Source organism: Vigna unguiculata, chromosome 3 (genome assembly GCF_004118075.2).
Source record: "Vigna unguiculata cultivar IT97K-499-35 chromosome 3, ASM411807v1, whole genome shotgun sequence".
NCBI classification, from domain to species: Eukaryota; Viridiplantae; Streptophyta; class Magnoliopsida; order Fabales; family Fabaceae; genus Vigna; species Vigna unguiculata.
This window is the reverse complement of record NC_040281.1, coordinates 36,384,057-36,410,150: the sequence shown is the minus strand read 5'-3', so window position 1 is coordinate 36,410,150 and position 26,094 is coordinate 36,384,057. Positions and strand designations below refer to the sequence as shown.

The following is a 26,094-nucleotide window of genomic DNA, read 5'->3' as shown; positions in this document are numbered from 1 at the left end:
AATGATGAGTTTGGTATGAGTTCGACATGAGACATGAAAGGGTTGGTATCAATGTGGCATGGTAATGATATGAGATGGAGTTCCATATTCATGGTTCGAGAATAATGAGTTGGTATGGTTTGGCTGGGAATACGAAAGAGGTGAATTATGAGGAACTTGTATGTGATGTATATGTATATATGTGTGTATGCATGCTAAATCCGTTTGATTGATTAAGAATGATTGGTCTGTATTAGTGCGTAATTCTTTGGAGTCTCTAGGTGGGACTTTCAGGGTCGCGCTTCAATGGTCGGGACGTAATCTCATGGCCCTTGTTAGTGGGGGTCCATGGTGGTGCCCCATCTATATGGTTTGGTAAGGATTCAAGGTAAGGTTGCATCCTGACGCTCTAAGGAGTCAGTTAGTCTCACTTAGAGCGGACTGACTCCAACTGACTCCTGTGGTGAGAGTAGCAAGAGGCTTGAAACTCATTAAGGGTTAACCTTGTGTGTGAGGGAAATTGATTCATTATAACACTTGTAACACTTAGCTCATGGGTGAGCAGCTCGGGGGTGAACAGAGGTATCCACCACAAGTGCAAGCATCCGCTGAATCCGACCAGGCTATATGTATCTGGATGAGTCAAGTTGAGTCTTAGTGTATTGCTTGAAAGGTCATAACATGCTTGGGTGGTAAATGTATATTGTATATGTATATTGAACTATGATGGTACATTTGATTGCATGATAAAAATATTGTTGGCTCTAGCTTATCCTTTTCTTGTTGGTTGCTTTGTATGTTGTTCTTCTACCTTTGCGATGATCATCAATTTATTGATGGGAGCAGATGTGAGAGGTAACCGTGGTCAACAGGGGAGAGACGATTCCGCTGCTTAGTCTTCTTGGGCTATCTTTAGGGCTACGGTCCATGTACTTGTCCGTCTTTATATTTTTCTATGACTTCAGTAAACTGTTTAACATGTTTCCTTTATTTATGATGACATTGTGGTGTACTTTAGGTTGTAAGGCGTTATGATTAATTATAATTGTGTGACGCTTCTTTTAATTACACTCATTAATTAAATGAGAGGTTACATCTTCACCTAATAAATAAGTGTTCATTATTTATGAATTCATAAAAATATTTTTCTTGTGACATTTTTTATTTGTTTCACTGATTGTGATTTTGAAAAAGGATTTTTCAAGTGGACCTAGTTGTAGGGTTAAAAAAAAAATATTCAAGATTCTTGTAAGGGTTTAAGGCAATTGCATGAGTATATTTGTCATTAGCCCAATATCATATTGGTTTAGTAAATTGATTCCTTAAAGAATACTCTAATGTAATTTTAAGATCACAAGAGGTCCCAGGATTAAAAGAAATTGGAAAAACCAATTAACACATTCTTAATTAACTGTCTTTTCCCATTTCTTTTTGGTCCATAAACTAATATTCTTAACAAAGTTTTTCAACCAATATTCTCACTTTTGCAAGTCAACTAAACCTAAGTATTATTTCAAAAGCATTTCTAGATTTCATTGCTATAAACTATTACAAACAATTTTTAGTATCAACAGGTGCACAAATTATCTAAAAAAAACAAATACAGAATAATTTAACTTATTTTTGTCAATAAATTTTAAAAAGGCAAACCATGCTAAAAAGAAACAAAAAAGAAACTGATATTTCCTAATATACAAGATTGTGAATATATCATGTCAATTCAAGGTGTGACAAATACTGACCTAACTCTGTAGTTTCAAGTTGCAAAATGCATAAACAAAAGAAGCTATGCTCTTTATTGAGCCACGTCAAACTAATAAAATTAGGAAAATGATTTATTTACGTAGAACCTATTTATAAGAAAAATGATAGATTTATAGATTCTTGTTTTATGAACACTTTCATAATTCTAATTCTACTCTTTATGATATTATTAACTTACTTTTTAATAATAATTGCTATATTGTTTTTTTTAAACTGTCATGAATTTTATTTTCTTTTTTATGACTTAATTATGTTTTGGATTTTTGATAAATTTTGAAATTTTTACTTGATTTCTTATTAAATTTTAATTTTTGTGGTCTACTGAGTCTTCGAAATTTTAAAAATTTTCAATTGAGTTCGTACCGTTAAATTATAGGTTAAATATATTTTTTATACCTTAACTTCCAATAAAAAAATAGAAATAGTCCCTTTTTGAAACTTTTGTCGGCCTAATTTAGTCTCCTTACCTTAAAATTGCGTAAATTTAGTCATTTTACTTAGATTTTATTAAATTTATTTAATATTTCAAATGTATTTCATAATAGTTTCTTAGCTAATATTGAAATGATAATGGTTCAAACTATGTAAACAAACTCAAATACCATTATGAAATGTGTTTGAAACGTTAAATAAACTTAACAAAAATTGGTTAGTTAGGTTGAATGAATAATTCACGCAGTTCTCAAGTTTGGAGGACTACATTGGGTCCAAGTTTTGAGGAGAAATTAATTCCAATTTTCTTTTATGGTCAAGGTACATAGAACAAATTTAACACGTATATAATGTGACAATTATCTTGCACTATCATTCCGGTCGCATATCGCCACATAATACATTGTTGCAAAGTACCATAATGACAAACTAGATCTCTCTCAAGGATTTGTTGTTATATTTACCTAAAATTATTCTTAAAATAATAAAAATTATAAATTTATAAAATATAAAATAAAAAAATACAACATTACAAAATAAAACATATAATTATAAAATAATGAAATATAAAATAAAAATATATAATTTTATGATTTTAAAATTTCAAAATTTTAAAAATTTTAAAATTTAAAATTTAATGATTTTATAATTTTATAATTTAGTAATTTTTTGATTTATAATTATATCATTTTATAATTATATCATTTTATAATTTTATAATTTTATAATTTTATATAAAAAGATATAGGTATAAATCATAAAATTACGAAAATTATAAAATTTTTAAAATCATAAAATTATATATTTTTATTTTATATTTCATACTTTTATAAATTTATAACTTATAATTTATATGTTGTTATATTATATATATATATATATATATATATATATATATTTTAATTTTATATTTTATTTTGTAACTTTTTAATTTTTATTACCTTTAGAAATAGTTTTAAGTAGATAAGAAGCAAATAGTTGGAGGAGATCTTGTCTCGTCATTATCGTAATCTGTAACTATGTATTATACAATACAAAATAATTGTCACATCATATTGATATCAAAAAATTCTAAAAGAAGAAACTTAGTTGAAAAATTTTAAGATCTTCAAAACTCGATATATCACAAAAATTTATTAGGAACTTAATTAAAAAGTTCACAACAATCCAAAATCCAAAACACAATGGAGTCTTCTTTTGTTTTTTTCTCTTTTATCATGTTTATAGTTTATACTTGATTCTCTTTTTTTTTAACACATTTTATAATTTAATTTTATCTTTTATAATATTATTAACCATCTTTTTAATAATATTATTAACTGAGTTTTAATAGTAATTGTTGTGACATCCCATTTTAATAGATTACACTACTAAATAAAGTATCACACAGTTATAATAACGAGAAGCACTCAGATGAACAAAAACGATAGAAAAGTTAATTGTTACAGTCATCCAGAAATATACTGTGAAAACAAATTTAGGCATACCACCATGCCATAGGCAACCTAATAGAAAGTTAACAGTTCTAAAAAGGCGATGCTCCTCTAGAGCATGAGGTTACAAAAGGCACTTAAGGCCATAGACCAACCCTGAGAATCACATAGACAGATCCCCTAAGCTGCACCACTGCCACCACCGGGCCTACTCCCAGAATTTCCTCCATCTGCTCCCACCAAGGGTGATCATCGCAAAAGAGAAAACACCACAAACACAAAACAGAAATGCAAGGGTAAGCTAGTGTAATTTAATTTTTATCATGATACAACGAACAAATACTTAAATATACTTTAGCATGCAACACAACAGGCACAGAACATCATGTTATAGCAAACAAGCAGGACACTATGACTCAATTATCCGGATAATTATACTAAGATCGGATTCACTGGACGCTTACACTTGTGGTGGCCTCTACTGCTCTGCAGAGCCATTGCCAATGGGTTTCACCCTACCACGCACAAGGTTAGCCTTTAAACGTCTAAGGCCATTATCCTGCCATAGACTAGGGCCTCCCGCTACTCTCACCACTTGGGTCAGTTTGCTCTACATGAGACTCATTGACCCTTTAGAGTTTCGGGATGCGGTCCTTACTTGAATCCATATCTCAATATACACACTACACGCCACCATAAAGTCTCCCCACGAGACTCATGGAATTACGCCTATTTCACACCAATCTCATGGTTCGTATCTCGTAACCACCACTTGTTATCCCAACATTCATTTCTCATGCATATTCTCAACCAACCAAACAAAATTTCATATATTACTCATGCTAACACACAGATTTCAGTGCATACAACTCATGAAATCACACCATAACCCTGCATGTTCGAGAGAAGTAGCCACACCCAAGGTAAATAGGAATCCAAAAACATAAAACCACACTATTCTCGCCTGGGCTAGAAGACCTCGCCTAAGCTGCAGCGACTGTCTCGCTTAAGCTAGGCCTTCTCGCCTAGGCGAGACCTGGAACAGTGGCACTCTGCGAGTCCTCGCTTGGGCGAGTCCAGCTCGCCTGGGCGAGATTGTCATTCGCCCAAAAATATAAAACCCCTCGCCTAAACGAGGAGGCAAGCAGAGTACACTGGCTTTCCTCAAGTACTCGCTTGGGCGAGCCATTCTCGCCTGAGCGAGACAACGCATCGCTCAAAACAAGCTTTGGTCGCCTGAGCGAGATGCTCGAGCAGCACCAGGGCAAGCTCTCTGCTATTCTCGCCTGAGCGAAACAAGCTCGTTTAGGCGAGAATACCAGTCTCCCCCACTGTTTCACACATGCAACACCACAAACAGACATATCCACACCACACAGTTCATTACCATACAAGCACCGCACTTTTAAACCATCTCATTCACGAAATAAGGCACAAATATATGGAAAAGCACTAAAATTTTACAAAACAGAAAAGACTAACTCCCCTTACCTTTTCTAGACTCGAGAAAAAGAACAGCAACCCAAGGAATGCAACCTGGCACAACAGCTCTACGGACCACAATGGTGAGCTGAAACGGAAACCCCAAAACCCACAACGAGAGTTAGAAATGGAACCCTAACCGCAACAAAACGCCAACTGGAAAAAGGTGGAAGGAGAGAAAGGAAAGACTATAATAGATCCGGGGTACTTACCAGAGAAGAAGAGCTTAGCTTGAAGATGGAGTTTTCTCTGTGCCCTAGCAGAGCTCCTTGCTTGAGTTGTGGGATGGAGAGGAGGGTTGTTTCTGAAAAGGTGACAAGAGTCAAATGAGACAACCAAGTGGGGTATGGGGTCCTACTGTAGGGCTGGCCTTGGACTTCCGAAAAGGCCAGGCCCAGAACTCTATAACACTGGAAAAAGAGGCTTACAATATTGATTTTTTTTAAGAAACTGCCATAAATTTTGTTTTGTTTTGTTTTATTATATTTATAATTTTTACACTAATATTCATGTATTTCTTACTACTATTTTTAATATTTTTTAAAACTTTAAAAATCAGCATTTGTTTGTGCTAATTTACGGTAATGAAAGTAAAACTAACATCAAATAGTTATCAAAATTAGTTAATTTTTTTATTAGTAGTCATAGATCGTTTGTATTAAAAGATAAATTAAACAATATGAGCTAATTTTCATCTCCATCAAATTATTTTATTTATTATTTGAATTAACTTTTTTTTTTTAACTTCATTTTGACCTTTTAAGTATAGTGAACTATAGTATAAATAGTGAGGAGAAAGCCAAGTATATTATAAACCCTAAAATCCATTAGGGTTTCGTAAACCTAGACTCATGGCCTGCACAATCGACTTTCGCTGCCTCGATGAGGGTTTCGGCGGCAAAACCTACAAGCGCAAGAGGGAGCAGCAGTCCCAAACGCACACTGATGACGTCATCACCGGCAAAGATGGCGTTTCTCTCATGGACACCGACGAGACCGTCCCGCCTCCGGCGAAGCGATCGGCGCTAACGTCGTCGGAGAATCCGGACAAGCCTGTGTACGGTCAGCCGAGCTACGACGGCGTGATTGCCGGTAAGGTATCCGGTCGGAAGTGGAAACAGGTGCGGCAGCGGAGGGCTTCGGCGACGCAGGTGAGCCGGAAAGGGACGACTTTCGAGCAGAGGGAGAGGGAGAAGATGATTAAGAAGGCGTACAAAGAGAGGATGATGGAGCTGAAGGAGGAGATTCGGTTGAACAAGGTGGAGAAGCGGAAGAAAAGAGAGGAAAGGGAGAAGAAGAAGAAAGAGAATATTCTCAAATCTGGAACCAAGTTCCAGAAGATTACCAACCCTAACACCTTGAAGAAGATTGCCAAATCGAAAAACCGGAAGCAGCTTAGGGTTGTTCCTGATGAATTGCTCAAGAAATAGATATCTGTATTTGATTTTTGTTTTTATTTAAGTTTTAATATATTGTTTTTTGGTGGAAAATTATTTAGTATTAATGCGTACTATGAGTGATTAATTAAGAATGCAAAATTGGGGCTCTTCCTGCCGCAATCAACAATGGCAATATAGTTTACTTCTATTACTTAATTTCGTTTGTGGCATCCATTTTCAACTTCAACGATTTCAGTTCAATTTTAATCAAACCCCAATCTTGAGCGTCAACTGTGTTCCTCTGTAGAGAGATTTGTATTGTAACCAAATAAATTGTAAGCTGATAATAATGGCAGCAGTGTCAGGTGGTGAGATTTGGAAGGCCCACACGGCCATGGCAATGGTGCAGTTATTCAACGGAGGCTATCACGTCATCACCAAAGTCGCCCTTAACGTTGGCATCAACCAAATCGTGTTCTGCGTCTTCCGCGATATCATTGCCCTCGCCATTCTCGCTCCCCTAGCTTTTATCCGTGAAAAGTACCTACTTTTCTTTCTCTCTCTCACACACACACGCTTCCAATGTGCAAGGGGAAGTGAATTGATTACTTTGCTTGTTATTTTCAACGCTTCGAATGTATCATTGGTTGTGTGTTCTACTGGTTCCCCGTTTATACGTCTGTCATCAATTCTACTTTTCTTTCATTACTTATTTTGTTAGGTGGGGAGCCGGCAGTACCATTTCTAATATCATCTCTGTAATCCACTTGCGACTATTGGTCAAAACTCATTGGAAACTACAAAGTTGCCCGTGAATTTCATTAATAAGAAGTGAAGTTCAAAAAACTGTAACTTTTCATAAATTTATACTGATAATAATAAAGGGTGTGTTATTTGTATCCCCACCCAATTGTCAATGTTATTGGTGTCTCTCTGTTTAATTGGATCAAATTGTACAGTTATGTATGCCTAAAATTTAGACCTATCTTCCATCTAGAGTTATAGTTTATAGTATGTTTCAGTAATTAACTAATAACCAAGGGTTATCATGATCGAGGTTTATTTGTTAACATCTCAAGTTTGATTCTGGAAATGCTCATACTTATGGTCAATTTTTTGCCTAGATGACATCTAATTTTATTATACTTTCTATGCTCTTTTAACTGTGCTATACTGCTATGTATTCAAACTTTAGAAATGAAATTTTAACTTGCTACGCTGTTTTATACCCATTTCTTATCGTCATTGCTTTACTGCTAATGCATCGTCATCCTAATCATGTCTGGTTTGTAGGCATACACGGCCACTAATAACTAAACGCCTTCTCATGTCATTCTTCTTTCTTGGATTAACTGGGTAACGTTCTGGATATAGTGACATATTCTCTGTATTGGTTATACGTGAACAATATTGTTTTATTCATGCAATGGTAATTCGGCTTCTTTGTTCATGTTTAGCATATTTGGCAACCATCTTTTGTTTCTTATTGGCTTAAGCTATACTAATCCAACTTATGCTGCTGCGGTTCAGCCAGCCCCGGTCTTTACTTTTCTATTGGTTGTGATGATGGGTCAGTTTCTCCACGTGTATTTTTTCAATTTATCTTTTTCTAGGACACACAATTCCCCACTATTGTTGCATTGAAATCTATACATTAGTTAAATCAAGATACACCAGTACATAGAGTAATGTGCACCTGATAAACTTGTTCATGCAGTACAGAAAGAGTGAACTTGCTAAGATATGAAGGTTTGGCCAAGGTTGGAGGAACTTTCTCTATTGTTTTAGGTGTTGTACTGATGGTTTTGTATCGTGATCCGGCATTGATAGGATATTCAGGAACAGACTTTGTAAAACAGTGAAATAAGTGCCAAAGGAAAACCAGAGCTTCTGGATGGTTAATTGGTTGTTTACTGGATCTCGGATTTGATCAATTTCATCTTGGAGTTTTGTGCTTCATAGGGAATTGCATGTGCATGGTTGCTTTTTTAACCATTCAGGTTCATCTCCTTTTTATATTCTTCAAATGATTGTTGACTACAGGAAGCATTAAGAAAAAAACTGGTAGTGATCACTGTCATATCTTGTCTCTATTAAGTGATACTTGTTTGTAGTGTCAATTCCATGCATTATACACGACATTATTCTCTAATAGTGTATGGAGTGAACCAGATGGTTCATCTGGAAAACCTGTGAGTGATCCTCTAAGCCATTTATGTTTAGAGATCTGGTCCAATTTTCAGGATCAACCTGGTGATACTGTCTTGACTTTGTTCAATCCTCTAGACCCGTTTTCATCTTATTAGCAGCGTGCAGCAACACCACGACAGTTGTGGAGACTGCTGGTGAGAATTGGTTCCTTACGTTGAGACCTTTGAAACGGATGTGAAAATTGAGTTTGATTGAAGAAGACAATCAAGCTTGGATGACAACTGAAAAAGTGGTTTTCGAAAGTAAATGAATGAATCAAAATAGTAGAGCGATGTGATGAAAAAAAATTGAATAAAAAAATGAGGTTGAGTTATTGGAATGGTAAGATACGAACAAGAACCAACATGACTAGATTCTTCATAAACAAGAACAAAGAGTATTTATTTTGTCAGAATTTTGTAAATATACTAAATGTGGATAGTATTTCATTTTTATGAAGATGTTGGTGGTGGTAGGGTCATGCATTCGCAATGCCTTGTCTTGTCCTTGAAAAATGGTGATTGAGTGTTCCTTGTTTCTTTTAAGAGGTTACCCCGTGGGTTTCTTGGGAACTGCGTCTCACATTGAGTCTCACATTGAAGTACAGGATTCTAGTATGGGGTTTATAAGGCCTCAGGATCTCTAACTATAACAACTACGTTTTGGAGTACAGTATGGTTCTCGAAAGTTCTGATCAATTTGTATCAAATCCTTCCACCATGTCTCTCTTTTGCTGGTGAGCTACATAAATGATGACACTGCCATTGCAGTGTTTGCCTTGGACTAGTCAAAGGGCTAGTGCACAGGCAGGGCAAGAAACATTGTGAGATTTAGGATCCATTGCAAGTTATTGGACTTGAGTCCTACATTGGAAGTATGGGATTCTATTATGGTGTCTGTGAGATCTTGAGCTCTCTAACTAGAACTGCTAGTTTTTCCTTAACAATCTCAATAAAAACTCCCCTTTCATCATCTCCATTAAAAATATTGTGAATTCACACATTTTTTATTATTGGATGCCTTCCCAAAGTTGTCATGCTTTCTGTCACACTGAATAATTTACTGCCAGAAAAGCCGCTCTTCAAGTTATGTCATTTAAAGTTTTTTGTTGATTAGATTAGCCCTGCTTACTCTGGTAATTGTTTTAACAATTTTACAATATTAGGTTCTATTATATGTGAAAAATGTGTAAATTATTGTTGTGAATTGTTTCCAGGCTCCACTATTAAAAAAGTATCCTGCAAACCTGTCTGTCACCGCTTATTCATACTTATTTGGAGCTATTTTGATGGTAACTACATCATTCTTTGCAACTAACGAGTTAACTGATTGGAGATTGACACAGTCTGAAACTATTGCTGTTATTTATGCAGTGAGTCACTAGAACTTCAATTCAACTTTCAATATTATGAGCCATTATTAGTTATCTCTGGTAATTTTAGTTCACCTTTTTTATTCGTCATTTGTGTGGTATCATTCCTGAACACCTCAAATTCCATTTTTTTAATGGTGTTTTGAGTATGTGGTTGTTTTTATGAGAGACATGAAAGTAATACTACAAGTCCTGTTTGTTCCAGAATTTTAGAAATAACTGATCTTCATTTATTTAATTTTGCTAAACATTGAACGATGTTTATATGAAGTTTTAATAAATATCTTGGGAGGATTTTTAGCATGTAGAGTGTTACAGGTGTTTCCCTTCTTTGTTCAGGGATTTATCGCATCTGCCCTTAATTATGGACTGATAACATGGTGCAACAAGATATTGGGGCCAGCCATGGTTGCTCTTTATAACCCCATTCAACCAGGAGCTTATGCTCTCATGTTGGAGTTGAAAGGGAAATAATTTAATCGGGAGAAGTAGAGATGGCAAATAAACCCGTCCCCGTGGGTATTGCCCGAACCCGTCCCCGTTTTGACGGGGAATCCCCGCATTGACTGTGTATGGATATGGGTATGGGGAATCCCCGACTTTTTCAGTTGGGTATGGGGATGGGTATGGGGATGTACATATACCCGCCATAATACCCGTCCCCGCCATATCTTCATTCTCGTTTAAATTATCAAAATATTCACAATTAATCAAGTAACCTATATATATATATATATTCTATTTTTTATTTCTTTTAATTATTTCATTTGTCATTAAACTCATTCTCATCTCCAATATATTTTTTATCTTATCATAATCTTTATGTAATTATGTTAAAATAATGTATGTTAATAAAAAAAATTATGCCTTACATTTGAATATTTATATTATTTTTTAATATTTTTATTTATTATAAATTTTCCTTTCACATGAGAATGTTTATACTCTCAATTTAAGGTAATATAAAAAAATTCTTTACTTATTATTATTATTATTATTAATTTTTGTTTAATTTGAAGAACTCTTTTGTTTCATTAAAGTAATTTTCGTTATTTTTCAACCATTAAGTATATATGTTGATATTTGAAAAGTTTTCTTAGTTCTCTGAGATATTTTTCGTCTTATCATACCTTAGTTATACATTTGATTTCCTTTGTGTGATTTTTTTCGATAGTCTCTCAAATTATTTCTAAAACACACATTTGTTAGTTTTTTAATATTTTTATTTATTGTTTTTATTTTCATCATGTAGAATAATATATCATAATGTAATTGTTTCACTTTAAATTCTGTTTGAAGTGGTTAAAATTATATATATATATATATATATATATATATATATATATATAATGATATTTAGGAATAGTATATGATAATTCACTACAAGAAAAAATGAAATGGTGACTGATTTAGTCAGTAACCCATATCAGTCACTATTTTTCGTCATTGGTGGTAGTAGTTGATTTATTGTCTAAATTAGTGACTGATTCAATGATCGAATCGGTACTTGATTTAGTGACCAATTTAATTACTAATTTATTTGTAATTTAATGATAATTTTTTTGGTCACTAATGATATTTCTATTTATTTTTAATCACTTCAAACATAATTTAATAATTAGTTCTCTAAGGTTTTTTTCATTTTATCATACCTTAATTATACATTTGATTTCCTTTGTGCGATTTCTTTCGATAGTCTCTCAAATTATTTCTAAAACACACATTTGTTAGTTTTTTAATATTTTTATTTATTGTTTATTTTCATCATGTAGAATAAAATATTTCGATATATTCTATCTAATTATTTGTTATTTTATAACTCACTATTAATCATACTGTAATTTTTTTTACTTTAATTGTATAAATAACTTTTATTTACTACAATATAAAAATTTAATGTAATTTCTATGAATATTTTTTTGTCACTATGCAACATATATTGAAGTTCAAAAGATACAAAATCTATGTCAAAATTTTATTATTATGTTTATTATTTGTTTTTTGTGTTATTTTGATCAAGTGATGTATTATAACTTTTTATTAGTGTATAAAAAAGAGATTCATTATAATTTAAAAAATTGAAGTAAACAAATATTTAAAATATATTTTAATTTGAATATTTGTTCTTTGTGTCATTTTGATCAAGTGATATATTATAACTTTTATTAGTGCATAAAAAAGAGATTCATTAGAATTTAAAAAATTGAAGTAAACAAACATTTAAAATATATTTTAATTTGAATATTTGTTTTCCTTTTATACTTTTTTGAAATATTTTTTAATTTTATCAACTAAGTTCATTAATGTTGTAGTTTGCAAATTTAATAAATGTTTTGGTTCACATGAAATTTTATTTGGTATTCTAATATAAAATATAAACAATTATAATTTATTTTAATGTATTTGGCATCGAAGAAAATCCTCCTAATATTGAATATTTCATAATATTATGTTTTCTTTATCGTAATTTTTTTCTTTTATAAAAATTAATATTGAAGTAGTTAGAACATGGGTACGGGTATGGGTACGAGATTATACCCGTTACCCGGTGGGGATGGGGATGGGAAAAAAGTTTGATACCCGTTGGGTTTGGGTATGGGGATGGGGATGAATTTTTTATGCGGGGATGGGTATGGGATAGTGAAACCCGTCCCCGCCCCGCCCCGTTGCCATCCCTAGGGAGAAGGAAAAAACAGAGCAAGTTAAAGTGTACAGTATAATGAGACTGATGTGAAGAAAATGCTCATTTGATTCAACGTAGCAGCAGTACATTTATAATAAAAGAATAAAACTGACAGTAACCACATAACCATGATTTCAGGAAACGTGAATAACAGACATACTTGCACCTAAAGTTTAGGAAGACCTATTGACTAATTAAAAAATTAAACAACGATCTGCAGTTACAAAAAGCAGATATTTAACACTCCTCCTTGCTTTAGGAACTGCTGCACACTCCAATTCTTTTTCTCAATAATTCAAATTTGCTGATAGGCAAAGGCTTTGTAAACATGTCAGCCAACTGATCTTCAGACTTGCAGTAAACTAAGTTCACTTCTCCATTTTGCTGCATCTCCCTCAAAAAATAGAGCTTGATGTTGAAATGTTTTGTTTTCCCATGGCATACTGGATTATTTGCAATTGCAATTGCTGCTTGGTTGTCAACCAAAACCTCAATTTTATTTTTCTGCTGAAAGTGTAAATCATATAGAATCTTTTTCAGCCATAAAACTTGATTTACAGTAGCTGTTGCTGCTATGAATTCAACCTCTGCAGTGGATTGTGCTACAATCTCTTGCTTCTTTGTGCACCATGAGAAAACTCCTGAACCTAAGTTGAAACAATACCCTGAAGTGCTTTTCATGTCATCATAAGATCCAGCCCAATCACTTAATATTCTTTTTGCTGCTCTTAAATGCACCTCACTAGCACAATGCATAAATCGAGATAAGAAACTTACAACAAATATAATGTCTGGCCTTGTTGCAGTTAGGTACATTAGACATCCAATCAAGCTCCTGTAGTATCCTTCATCAACTTTATCAGCACCATCTTCGTTGATGAATTTCTCTCTTTGATTCATTGGTGTGCTAACTGCTTTACATTCATCCATTTGAAATTTCCTCAATATTTCCTTTGCATATTTTCTTTTTGCATATTTTCTTTGGCAAATGAACACTTGATTTTCACCTTGTTTGATCTCAATTCCAAGAAAATAGGTCATGAGACCAAGATCTGTCATTTCAAATGCTTGCACCATTTCTTGCTTGAATTCGTCAATCAACTTTGTGTCATCTCCAGTTACTAAAAGATCATCAATATAGTGAAACTATGAGAAAACTATTTCCCTTATCTTTTACATAGAGAGTGAATTCAGATAAGCTTTTTGTAAAGCCTATGCTTAATAGGTGATCATTTATTTTACTGTACCAGGCCTTTGGAGCTTGCTTTAGGCCATATAGGGCCTTTCTTAGTAGATAAACTTTATCTTCTTCACCATGCTTCACGAATCCCTCTGGTTGCTCCACATATATTTCTTCTTCTAGAACTCCATTTAAAAATGTTGATTTGACATCCAACTAGAATATTTTCCAGCCCTTTTGCGCAGCTATAGTTAACACCAATCTGATTGTATCTAATCTAAACACAGGAGCAAAAGTGTCAGAATAATAAACACCAAAGATTTGTGCATACCCTTTAACCACGAGTCTGGCCTTGTATTTGTTGATTGAGCTATCTGCATTAAGCTTTATTTTGAAAACCCATTTGACTCCAATGACTTTTCTGTTTTCAGGCTTGTCAACCAACTCCCACGTTTTGTTTTTTTTTGAATCATAGACATCTCCTCCTCCATTGCATTTTTCCATTTTGGGAGTCTTAGTGCTTCCTCACAGCTAGCAGGTTCACAAATGGCTACATTGCATCTTTGATAGATGTCAAACAATAGCCTAGTTCCTCTGATTGGAGGATCATCTTCCAATTCATCTTGCAATAGTTATGTGGTTTGTTCTCCATGATGATTATCTTCTATAATTGGAAAGAATTCTGTTGTGCTTTGTGAGTTCTTCCAATCCCATTTCTGACCTTCGTTGAAATGTACATCTCTAGTGATAGTCATTTTTCCAGTTTGAGGATGATACACTTTGTAGGCTTTCGAAACAGAACTGTAACCCACAAAGATGCCTGGAGTAGCCTTCTTATCAAGTTTATCACGCTTAACCTGAGGAATATATACAAAACAGACACAACCAAATACTTTAAGGAAGGTTAGAAAAGGTTTATACCTATACCAAGCCTCAAATGGAGTTTTATCTTTCAAGGCCTTGGTTGGAAGCCGATTTTGCAAGAGAACTGTTGTATTAGCCGCTTCTGCCCAAAATGTTTTAGGCAGCTCCTTCTCATGCAACATGCATCTAGCCATCTCCATCACAGATTTGTTTCTCCTTTCACTTACCCTATTTTGTTGAGGAGTGTAAGGAGCTGTCAATTGATGCGCAATTCCTGCTTCTTCACAAAAATAGATTAAATTTTGTTGATGTATACTCCTTCCCATTGTCTGATCTTAGAAATTGAATCTTGTAGCCACTTTGAGTTTCCACCATTTTCTTGAACTTCATAAATACTCCAAGATGATTTGGGAAAAGACTGTTTTGTTTACCAAATTGACAAGCATTACAATTTGAAAGATTTTCAGAAAGTGTTGGTACACCTGAAAACATGTCATTCTTCTGTATTTTCAACATTCTTTCAAGATGACAATGACCTAGTCTCTTGTGCCAGAGTTCTGTGAGATTGGCTTGAGTGTAATAGGCTACATTCTTCTCCTCTGTTGGATCAAATGAGAAGCTTTTACCTCTCATTTTAACCCTTAGAACCTCCCGGCCAACAATGTCAGAGATAAGGCAGCTTTGATGTTCAAAGGACACTTTAAATCCCTTTTCCATCAACTGTCCTACACTTAGCAAATTTTGATCAATGTCAGGTACATAAAGAACATCGGAGATTATTTTTGTACCTGAGCTCGTTGAAATTGCTACAATTCCTTTTCCTTTTGCAGAAATATAGTCACCATTTCCTATTTCGACCTTTGAGACTTTAGTAGGCTTCAAGTGCTTGAATAGAGTTTTGTCATACGACATATGGTTGGTACAACCACTGTCAATCAACCAACATTCATAGTTACTCTTTGCTGAAAAAATTGAAGCAGAGAAAATATGATCTTTGTCATCTTGCTCAACAACTTGGGCATTGACTTCATGTTGTTTGCTTCCATAAATTACAGCTTCATGTCCAAGCTGATTACACTTGTTGCATTTTGCATCTGGTCTTTTCCAACACCTGAATGGTGAATGACCCAATTTTTCGCAGTGCTTACAAGGTGGGTAATTTTTCTTTTTGACCTTGCCTTTGTATGTAGTGTTTTCTTTTGTTTATGCTTCTTGAAGTTTTTCTTTCCACTGTGATGCTTTGCCGGTAACGCACCTTCAACCACTTGATCTTGTCTCATAAGCCTTCGTTGCTCTTGGGCCTGCAAGGCATGTAACACCTCTGCCAAGGTAATCTTGGACAGATCCTTTGTGCTTTCTAGGGTGGTTATGGATGCCTCATACCTTTCTGGCACAGTTACAAGAATTTTTTCGATAATTCTGCAATCCAAAAAATTTGTGCCAAGTAATCTTACCTTGTTAACAATGCCAAGCAATCTGTTTGAGTACTCTTTAATGGTCTCAGACTCCTTCATCTTTTGAAGTTCAAATTCTCTCATCATGTTCAACACTTGCATACCTCGAATCCTTTCATCCCCTGCATACTCCTTCTTTAGATACTCCCATATTTCTTTTGCTGTTTTAAGGTCATGATTCGAGTAAAGAGGGTTGCCGAAACACCAGCAAAGAGACATGATTTCGCCTTTGCTTTCCAAGTTTTCTTCTCCTTGTAACTTTTCATCTGGGTCATGGTGGGATTTTCGGGCAGCGGAAGGATTTCGTAATCTTCTTCAATGGCTTTCCAAAGATCCAAAGCCTCTAGGTAAGCCCCCATTTTTCGCCCAGGCATCGTAGTTCTCTCCGTCAAAGACCAGAGGTGCTACTTGGGAGAAATTTGATTCAGCGTCCATTGTTTCACAGGCCCGTAAGAAAACAGCTCTGGTACCAGATTGTTGGAGTTGAAAGGGAAATAATTTAATCGGGAGAAGGAAAAAACAGAGCAAGGTAAAGTGTACAGTATAATGAGACTGATGTGAAGAAAAGGCTCATTTTATTCAACGTAGCAACAGTACATTTATAATAAAAAAATAAAACTGACAGTAACCACATAACCATGATTTCAGGAAACGTGAATAACATACATACTTGCACCTAAAGTTTAGGAAGACCTGTTGAGTAATTAAAAAATCAAAAACAACGATCTGCAGTTAAAGAAAGCAGATATTTAACATCTCCTATCCAGAATTTTTCTTGGAAGTCATATTTACATGGGAAGGTATACGAAGCTTGTTTAAACTTATGAAATTGATTTACGATTCTTATACAGTGTCTTTTATTTATTAAAGTAAGCTTGTTTTGTAGTTAATTGAAATAAGTTTTTATTTGTTTATTGATGAAATCAGCATTGTAGGGGAATCTTTGATCATTATTGGTTTGTATGCGGTTACTTGGGCGTCTTACAGAGAAAGACACGCAGCTACAGCACTTATTTCTCATGATAAGAATTCTTATAGAGTTTACATTTTTTTCAGGCCCCTCCATCTCCCCTAAGCCTTCAGATTAACGCAATGTAAAAACTTCTCTCATAATTCTTTCTTCTTTTTATTTATATATAGTGTTTTCAACAATTCAGAGAATCAACATTACATTTTTTTTACCAGATTACAACTTAAAATCATTTCATCAGAATTGTTTTTATCAATAAATTTAAATCACCATTAGAGGTCGGATTACAAAGAAAAAGATGAACAAGTGTGGTTATTGTATTTTGAACGGGTCAATTCAACGTTTATTGGAGCAAATTCATTCCAATAAACCAAATTATTAGTTTGGGCTTATTGCAAATATTTCCTGCTCCTCCATATCTTCATCCTGCACTCATGAATATACAATTTTTCATTTTGTCTGTTTTGAATTGTGCAATCTAAAAATAAATAAAAAATGATTTTGAGATTATAATTTGAAAAGTTTATAAAATATAAAATTTGAAAGTTAATTTAGAATTCTTTTTAAAAAAAAATCAGTTTGAAAGTTAAAATTAATTTTTGGATTGTATGATTGGATGTCATTCCAAATCATTAGTTCCTGAAGGCCCTACTGTTGTATAACAAAATTTCGAATTTCTTTAAAGCAGAACGATACTGTCTGCCCTTGTTTTCCGGTCTTAGCAGTAAATTTATTAGCCAAAGAGAAAATGATGGTGGGGACAACACAAGAAGGAAGCAAACCAAATAGGACCAGCACCATGTGGACAAATAAATACGAACACATCATATCAAATCAAACCATGGATTAGGATACAGTGCATTACAGAAACAAATGTCCTAGGTGATAATGACACTACTAAAATGCCGAGGATCAAAGTCCATGCATGTTATTATACGGAACCAAAAGTTACCATGGACTCCAAATTTTTATTCTTAGAATGAAACTATGGATTTTGAAATACAAGCCCATCTAATTCTGGGCTGTACATCTACCTTACAAAACTTGTCTATATTCTATTGAATGAATGAAACTTAATTTTAAGAAGCCGAATAGTTCTCGCTCAACCATCAATTACAACAACAAAGAATGATTAAATATCTAAAACACCTTAATCTATGACTCAAACTTACCTATCACTTCAGAAGACTTTTACCAAAACACCTTAATCTCTCCATTGCACCGTGGATTTGCTCTGAAATTGTGGCGTAGAAACATCTTTGTGCTGCTTCATCCAAACCATCACAAGTGCTGGGCCATCCAACAGTTGGGACTGACTCACTACGAGATTGGGAAATAGCCTTTTGCCTCATTGCTGGAAGGTCAAGTTCAATTGGATCGCCAACAATAATGTCAATTTTCTTATTCCACAACGGCAAAGGAGGTCGTCTACCAAACATATATTTCTCTGGCATCACCTAGAAATATAACCAGAACCCAGCATAAGCATACAACATAAAACATAATAACTGTTCAATTATTAAACTAGCAAGAACTATATAGACCAAAACCATGAGGAAAGTAAACCATGAGGAAGCTTGCCTATTTACTATTGGGACAAAAGACACAGCAATGTAAAAACTGTATAATAAAATAATTGCTGAAAGCAGTCTGTCAGAAATCTACAAAATCATTCAAATTTACAAATATGTATCACTAGTAATAATAAGACAGTTGCTTGATGCAGATCCAGTCTCCCGTAATGCAGAGATATTATTAGTGTCTTTCCGGCCAATATAATATTAAATTATGAAAATTTATCAATTATAGAAGGAATACAGAAATCTTCAACTTTATGAATTCTCACGACTTTAAACATAGCTATCAATCTTCATACAGTGGCGGTGTAGCAGCTGGCCCCAAAAATGCTATGCACATGATGTTCATCTATGGCCCCTGAAGACCGAACTATCGCCAATAGGTGGGACTGAATCCATTCTAGCCTAGCCCAAGAGACCAAAAGGTGAAGAAGATTACTTCCTTGCCCAACCTCTTTGGATTTATACCATGGGGGGCCGTTTATATCGTATTGAACAGAGAATAACAGGCTCATTTAAGTCTGAACTGATGGGAAACACTCTGCGACTTCCCAAATTTTGCGTAGTGCTTTATTGGTTGTAGAGTGGGCATCAAGGTGATAAAGGTTCTAGTGGTAAGGGAATCAGCACTTGGGCAAACAAGACATTAAAAGCAAAAACAGTAGATAAAAAAACTCAAAAATGATTTTATTGGGAGGAATTAACAATAAAGAGGCAGCAGTCTTGATGTGCCCAGAAAGCTAAAAGAAGAAAAGAGAACTAGACAGCTCTGGGTGGATAAGTAGAAACACCAAAACCTAAAGAAACCTAGTTGCATTCCTGCCGCACTCTAGAAATGGAGAACTGATAGTTATAAGAATGCAGTTAATTCACCACTAAGTAAGCACCCTTACTTTGGGTACAACTGCAATAAGCAATCTGAATAAACTACATGATACATCAAGCCTTAAGCAAAACATATGCATAGATAACAACAAAAGTAAACAAAATGATATAACTTAAAGTTTCAAATATTTAACAATAGTCACTTAACTATCATTCAGATGCTGGAGAACACAGGAACATTGCCAAAAAGAGACGCAAAGTGGCCACAAACAGAGACAATGTGTCTGAACCCAAAAGAGGTTACAGTCACACAACAAAGTTGCAGTTGCTAGAAAACTACTTTAGAGAAGACTTTATTTCGGTGATGGGGATGGGCGAGCTTCAAAGTTTAGAGAAAAATAGTGCGGGGAAACAGAGGTCACACTGGAGGGAAAGTAGGGAAAATCCTAAATTTTCAAACGTCAGAAAAGGGGGTGAAATTTCATTTTTACCTGAAAAATGGCATTGAAACAGGGCCAGAATGGGGACTTTTACCACCCATTGGCATTGTGCTGCAGTAGCATTGCATGAAAATTTGTGATGTCTGAAATTTCAGCACTGATCCCAAAACACTTTATGAAAGTTTTGTAGCAGACAAGGACCGCTACATGCTGCTACAGCACTATAACACCACTATTGCAAGTGATCAAGACAATAACTACAATTTTATGTATAAATACTTTTCTCTTGCTAATGATAATACAAGAATGCTTATATAATCAATAGGAGCAATTTATAAATATAGTCTAGTGAGAGCGTAGAGATGGAAGCAAGCATGAGAAAAGAAGTCTTGGACAGAGCAAACATAGAATGTGTAGATGTATAATTAGAGGGTGACAAGTCATGTTCTCCATTTATTTTTAACAATCACTTAGTCCTTGAAACATTGATGAATGCTCACTGCTATCTTCATAGTTCCAGTTCAATGGTTACTTTGCAACATATTCGCTAGTAATATAAAAACTGTTTTCCTAGCAAGAAAGTGTTGTTCATCTGGAGGATATAAATGCTTCAATCCCAAATATGTCTAACAACTGGAGACAGCTTATGACAGAGGCTTTTTTATTCCAACAGACTAGATAAATTGACAGTGCTGCAACTTTGGTAGAAAACATAGCTAGAAGTGTAGTAGGATATGTAATTTACAGGGAAAGCAGAGAAGTCCTGACTTACCTCATGAAAACCATGATGGACAATTGGCAATACAATCGGAGTTATACGTGCTCGAGCAATTAGACTAGCAGTTCCCCATTTCAACCGCCTTATAGGTGCCTCTTCTTGATTCACCTTTCCTTCTGGAAAAGTATGTAACTGCCATGACAAATTCATAAATGACATATTAGTTTTACTTCAGTAAAAAGAACTCCCCATTTGGGTGTGAAAGAGAGTGTGCCGGCATTTACATAATTAAAGCACAGTTTTAAAGAACTTCTGAACTAGTTCTCTTATGACTTTGGTATACCAATTTACAGTATTAACCTTATACATAATTGCATGTAAAAATTAAGTAAAACAGGTTCTGTTGATGATTGGTTTTTTGTTTTTCTTCTCTGCACAAAATAGAAAAGAAAGCTTATGTTTAATTTGGCTTAAAAGAAAATGTTTCATAATAAATGTTTTCCCTAAATCAGAGGCACAAGCATCTTTAGGCTTTTGTGACTTTATATTCATAAAAGTAAACACTCATTCTGAACACTGCTTACCAGAAATGAGGATCGGTGTTAATAATAAAATAAAAAGAAAAACAAGCACCGGCTTCCATCAACCAGTACTGATTTACAGTGACCCAGTTGGAAAATCAAGTAAATAGGAATATTCATCCCCTTTCTTACTCCTCCATCCCCTTCTTCAAATCAGCTAAAAAATGCATCAAGAATAGCATGAAAAGAAATAAGTCAATTTGCAGTCTAGAGCATTTCTTATGTGCTACAGCAGAGAATGGTTCCTGAAGCTTTGGTGATCCAGGAAATCACCAACAAGAAGTAGGTTTGGTTTAAGATTTGATCTTCAATGAAACAACTGAAAACTTCAATAGAAAAATAATCATAGAAGATAAAAAAGAAAATTAAAAGCTTTTCTCAATCCAGAAAACATCTACACAACCTTAGAATTCCTAACTCCTAAACCATTACTATTATTATTATTATCATGAATAAAATAATTTCTACCCTGTATATATGCATGTTCAAGGAAACATTAACTTCCTGTATATTGAAATTACAAGTTGCCGTCATGATTGCAGTGGGGATACTGCATTGCAGGCAAAAGCCAGCTGCAATTAATGTGATAAAACCCACACAAAATTTGGACCTGCCGATTATATGAAGGAAATTTCACCACAATACCAAACCTATCTAAACAAACTATCTTGGGATTTTGTTTTGATAAATCTGCAAGTCACTCGTCATAGGAAGCTGAATCACAAGTCACAACAACAATGGCCATCATGCAACAAAATAATATGCATGTAGAGCTTTATGTAAAGACAGACAGATATTTGTTGTGTTTTATGCAAGCTTCAGAGCATAAAAGGGTTAAAGAAGAAAAAAGAACAGAAAAGTATACATAGCTACTTCCTAACACTTTGCAAGAGAACAATCTTTACACCCTTTCTCCTCTAACTAACCTCCCAGTATAATTGTTCCCATTCTGCTATGGCATTTGGGTGCTATTCAGTAACTAACTCCCTATAGCCATCTCAACTACTTTCTTTGGCATTCTGTGTATACCATCTAAACATTTGAACCACAAGAGAATTGGTCCACCATCTGTCATTTAGGATCATGAATAACCATGACTTGGAAAGTTTGTAATCCATTTAAAATCATCATCCAAAATAATAAGAGTACAATAACAATCCTAGAAGGTCGTAATAACCAATAACTTAACATAAACTACCCAAAATATCATATAAAAGTGTTAAGTTTGAAAGGGAGGAAAGGAAAGTACTAAATGTTACATAGATACCCATTCTCCATCATTTAAACGCTCAAGAGCTTCATTCATGTGCTCTTGATAAATACCACCACCTCTTGTAATAGGTATGCATTTCCCTGTGCAAGTTACCATGTTAGAAACAGCAAAACAACCGTTTTTTTTTTCATAAAAAAAGCTAGATGGTGGTAAAGTATCACATTAACCTTCCAATTAATCCAAAAACTTTGTTAGCCTAGTGAAGTGATTGGGACTTAATTCAATGCAATTAAAGTACGGACAACAAGGCTATTTCTTCATACACCCTGAAAACTCACCTGCACCCCCAGTTTTAGATTCCTTAATACCCTTTCCGGAATGTAAAAAATGGTTGCATGTGAGTTTTGTGGAGTGTAAAAAGTTAAATCCAAACAACATACCAAAGGACTTCAACAGAGTCACCACAATTCGATTAGGCAGGGACTTTTAAATATCCAGCGATTATATTCGTTGATAAAACAAATTCGATATATTCAACAGTGCGTTCACCAATTTTGTTTTTCTTTTCTTTGTCAATTAAAAAAAAATTGATCAAATATACAAAGATTGGGGAAATGACAATAGCCTTTCAATGCAAGAGCAGCCCAGAAGAAATAAGAATTCAATAAATTGTCAATTAGCAGATGTCATTGTTACAGAAACACAATAAATAGGAAGTGAAATTAGTAAACTTACCAACCCGAAAAATATAGGAATAGAGGGCATTCCTGAAGCATATATCTTCGGCAGCAAGAACCCATCGAGCCAACTTAGTATCAAAGATGGGAAAACCCCTAAAACCCCACATAGCCGGATCATCCAAACTGCACCATTTGCATTCACAGATAAACATAAAAAATTAAAAAAACCGAAAGAGAAAAGAAAAAAATGAAGAGAGTGTGTGCTGACGTGGACATGTGATTGCTAACGGTGATGAGTGGGACACGGCGGGGTCTGGAGCGGACGAGGCGGAGGAGGGTGTCGGCGTTGTGAACGGAGGTGGTGTTGAGAACAGACGACACCGTTTTGGCGAAGGCGCCCACCACCGCAATCACAAGTTTTCTGGGAATGCCTCCGAAGTGCTCCGGCCTCGCCGCCCACTCCATGGTGCGTGACATTTTACGTTACCAAGAATTGAAATTGATATAGCAAAATGTCTCTTAGCTAATTTCTTGTTTTTTCATGGAACCTAATCAAAGAATTGACCCTTAGTTGAATTTTCTTTTTCTTTCGATTTTTCTGTCATTAATGATGATACATAACTTGTAATGGCTGAAGTGTTAATGTAATTAACTGTGTTAACTCTCGAGAACAAGAAAATTGGTTTTAGATCTGAAGTACAAATGGATCCATCTTAAATTGGACTTTATTAATTATTTCACCAGTAAGGTTATCTTTATAGTTTCTTAGATATACTTTACGAATACTAATTTTTTGGTAGTTAACAGCAAAATATATATATATATATATATATATATATATATAAACGAAAAAGTAAATTGTGTATTATTGAGTATATATAAAATGTTACAAAAAATATATGTCATATATATATATAAACAAAACTAATTATGAGAGTTATAAATAAATTCGCCTAAAACATGAATTTATGCTAAAATTTCCTTCAACTCACAATATTACAACTAAATGGATTGAGAGTTTATCAAATAAAAATAAAAAGCGAAAGCATAGAAAAAACTGTTGCTATTTGGTAAATATATTTGTAATCTGTAAAGCCGAAAGAATAAATGGTAGAGATAGAGTACCAAGTTGAAGATGGTGACCAATAAAATGATAATTTGTTTCAATATGCTTGATTTGCTCATGAAAAATAAAGTTGCGAACAATACAAATAGCACTTTTATCGTCATAATGTAAAGGCGTAAGATCTTTCAAATAGGCACATATATGTAAGTAACCAACACAACCAAATAACCTCATAGGTAGTCAAAATCATAGCGCAATACTCAGTTTTTATGGACAATCGAGATGTAACATGTGTTTCTTATTCTTTCATGATATAAGTGAATCACAAAAAAAAATCATTCCGTAGTGAATTTTTCGATCATTAGGATTACCATTCCAATCTGCATCACAGTAGGAATGCAAGTTTAATAACAATGTAGAAAAAAAACAAAGAGAGACTGAAACTAAGTGCCCCGAAGATACATGAGATGAACTTTGTGGGAGCTGAAATAAACTTACTAACAAGAACAACATGTGAATGTTTAGACAAGTGAAAGTAAGATAAACCAGAGTCTCAACAATAGTTTAATATAAAGTAAAATTAGTTAAAGGAACACCATCATATGGAGAATATCGTACACTTGTCTCAAGAGGAATATAAACACAGTCTTGTTATCAGTAAGCCAATCACACTCAAATAAGTCACTAATATACTTGGATTGAGACATAAGATAACCTTTGGGAAAAGAAGTCACCTTAGTACCAAAAAGTAATGAAGTACACTCAAATCTTTCATAGCAAAACGATGGGATAATGCAGCTTTTAAATATGCAATTCCATTGAAATCATCACCGGTAATAATCATATCATTAACATATAAGGATAACAAAATATGTTATGTATTGGTTTTCCTAACAATTAATGCAGAATTATGATTATTAGCAACAAAACCAAGAGAGACAAACAATTATTGTACAAAACTTTTGAAACCAAGCACGAGGTACTTGTTTAAGATCATAGAGAGCTTTTTGAAGTTTGCAAACTCACCAGATTTTGTGAAAGACACCCGGTGGTGGAATCATCTAAACTTCCTCATGTAGATCTCCATTCAAAGAGACATTCTTTATATCCATTTAAAAAATCTTCCATTGAAAGATAGAAGCAATAACAGTCAAGGTACGAACCGTAATCATTTTTGTCATAGGAGCAAATATTTCCTCATAATCTATGCCATATTTTTGTGTATATCCTTTAGCAACAAATTTAGCTTTATATCTTTAACGAGATCTAATAAAATATTTTAGATAAAGTTTCAAAAAATGACTAATTTAAATTTTTAATAAAAGTTAAGAAAAAAAATTTTAATCTTTTATTCTAACATAGGATTTAGGCTCCTCCTCTCCACACATTCAAAAATGTGTCTTAAACTTGATGAATGTTACTTCTACTCAGCTATGTTCGAATAATTAAGCTTCCATTAACGCATTTCATATCTTGTGTAATTATTTTGAGAATGTGTAGACAACAAATAATTATCTTTTTTTAATTTTAAAATACAGCATTCGATAACGGTGTATCGAAATATATTAAGTTCTATACTAATCATACTACAAATTGTTTTTAAGGAAAATTTGTAAAAGTTACGTGTCTAACCGCCGAAGTCCATTAAAAAAATAACTATTCCCTATATCTAAAAAATTCACCTTGTAACTTCTCAAATACTTATAAATATTCATACATAACTATGGTTATTTTTTATTTTAAATGAGATTGTTAAAAGAAATTCTTTAAAATATCAACTTAAATAAAAAATAATCTTAAATTATAATTCAA

At 34.0% G+C, this 26,094-nt stretch overlaps 2 protein-coding genes and 1 pseudogene across 2 annotated transcripts; 2 read left to right on the top strand and 1 right to left on the bottom strand.

Annotated features, from left to right (window-relative positions):
- The first annotated feature begins 5,883 nt into the window (after nucleotides 1-5,883).
- On the top strand, nucleotides 5,884-6,685 carry LOC114175891 (protein PXR1). The gene has a single exon (XM_028060736.1). It carries the CDS (start codon nucleotides 5,942-5,944, stop codon nucleotides 6,518-6,520), a length of 579 nt encoding a protein of 192 aa, XP_027916537.1. The 5' UTR covers nucleotides 5,884-5,941; the 3' UTR covers nucleotides 6,521-6,685.
- A 91-nt stretch (nucleotides 6,686-6,776) lies between these two features.
- On the top strand, nucleotides 6,777-17,287 carry LOC114175397 (annotated as a pseudogene).
- Nucleotides 17,288-18,009: 722 nt separating this feature from the next.
- Nucleotides 18,010-23,893, bottom strand: LOC114179955 (N-acylphosphatidylethanolamine synthase). Its single transcript, XM_028066474.1, has 5 exons — nucleotides 23,485-23,893; nucleotides 23,272-23,399; nucleotides 22,591-22,676; nucleotides 20,797-20,934; nucleotides 18,010-18,639 (listed from the first exon to the last, which is right to left on the bottom strand). The coding sequence occupies exons 1-5, from the start codon at nucleotides 23,691-23,693 to the stop codon at nucleotides 18,358-18,360; spliced, it is 843 nt and encodes a 280-aa protein (XP_027922275.1). The 5' UTR covers nucleotides 23,694-23,893; the 3' UTR covers nucleotides 18,010-18,357.
- Nucleotides 23,894-26,094: the final 2,201 nt, after the last annotated feature.

Bases quoted from the DNA above. Each gene is read 5' to 3' on its own strand.
- LOC114175891 (XM_028060736.1), top strand. From the start codon at position 5,942: ATGGCCTGCACAATCGACTTTCGCTGCCTCGATGAGGGTTTCGGCGGC.
- LOC114179955 (XM_028066474.1), bottom strand. From the start codon at position 23,693: ATGTCACGCACCATGGAGTGGGCGGCGAGGCCGGAGCACTTCGGAGGC. The intron at 23,400-23,484 runs GTCAGCACACAC...CAAATGGTGCAG, and splicing joins GTTAGCAATCACATGTCCAC to TTTGGATGATCCGGCTATGT. The intron at 20,935-22,590 runs GTATCTATGTAA...TTGTCATGGCAG, and splicing joins GTTTAAATGATGGAGAATGG to TTACATACTTTTCCAGAAGG.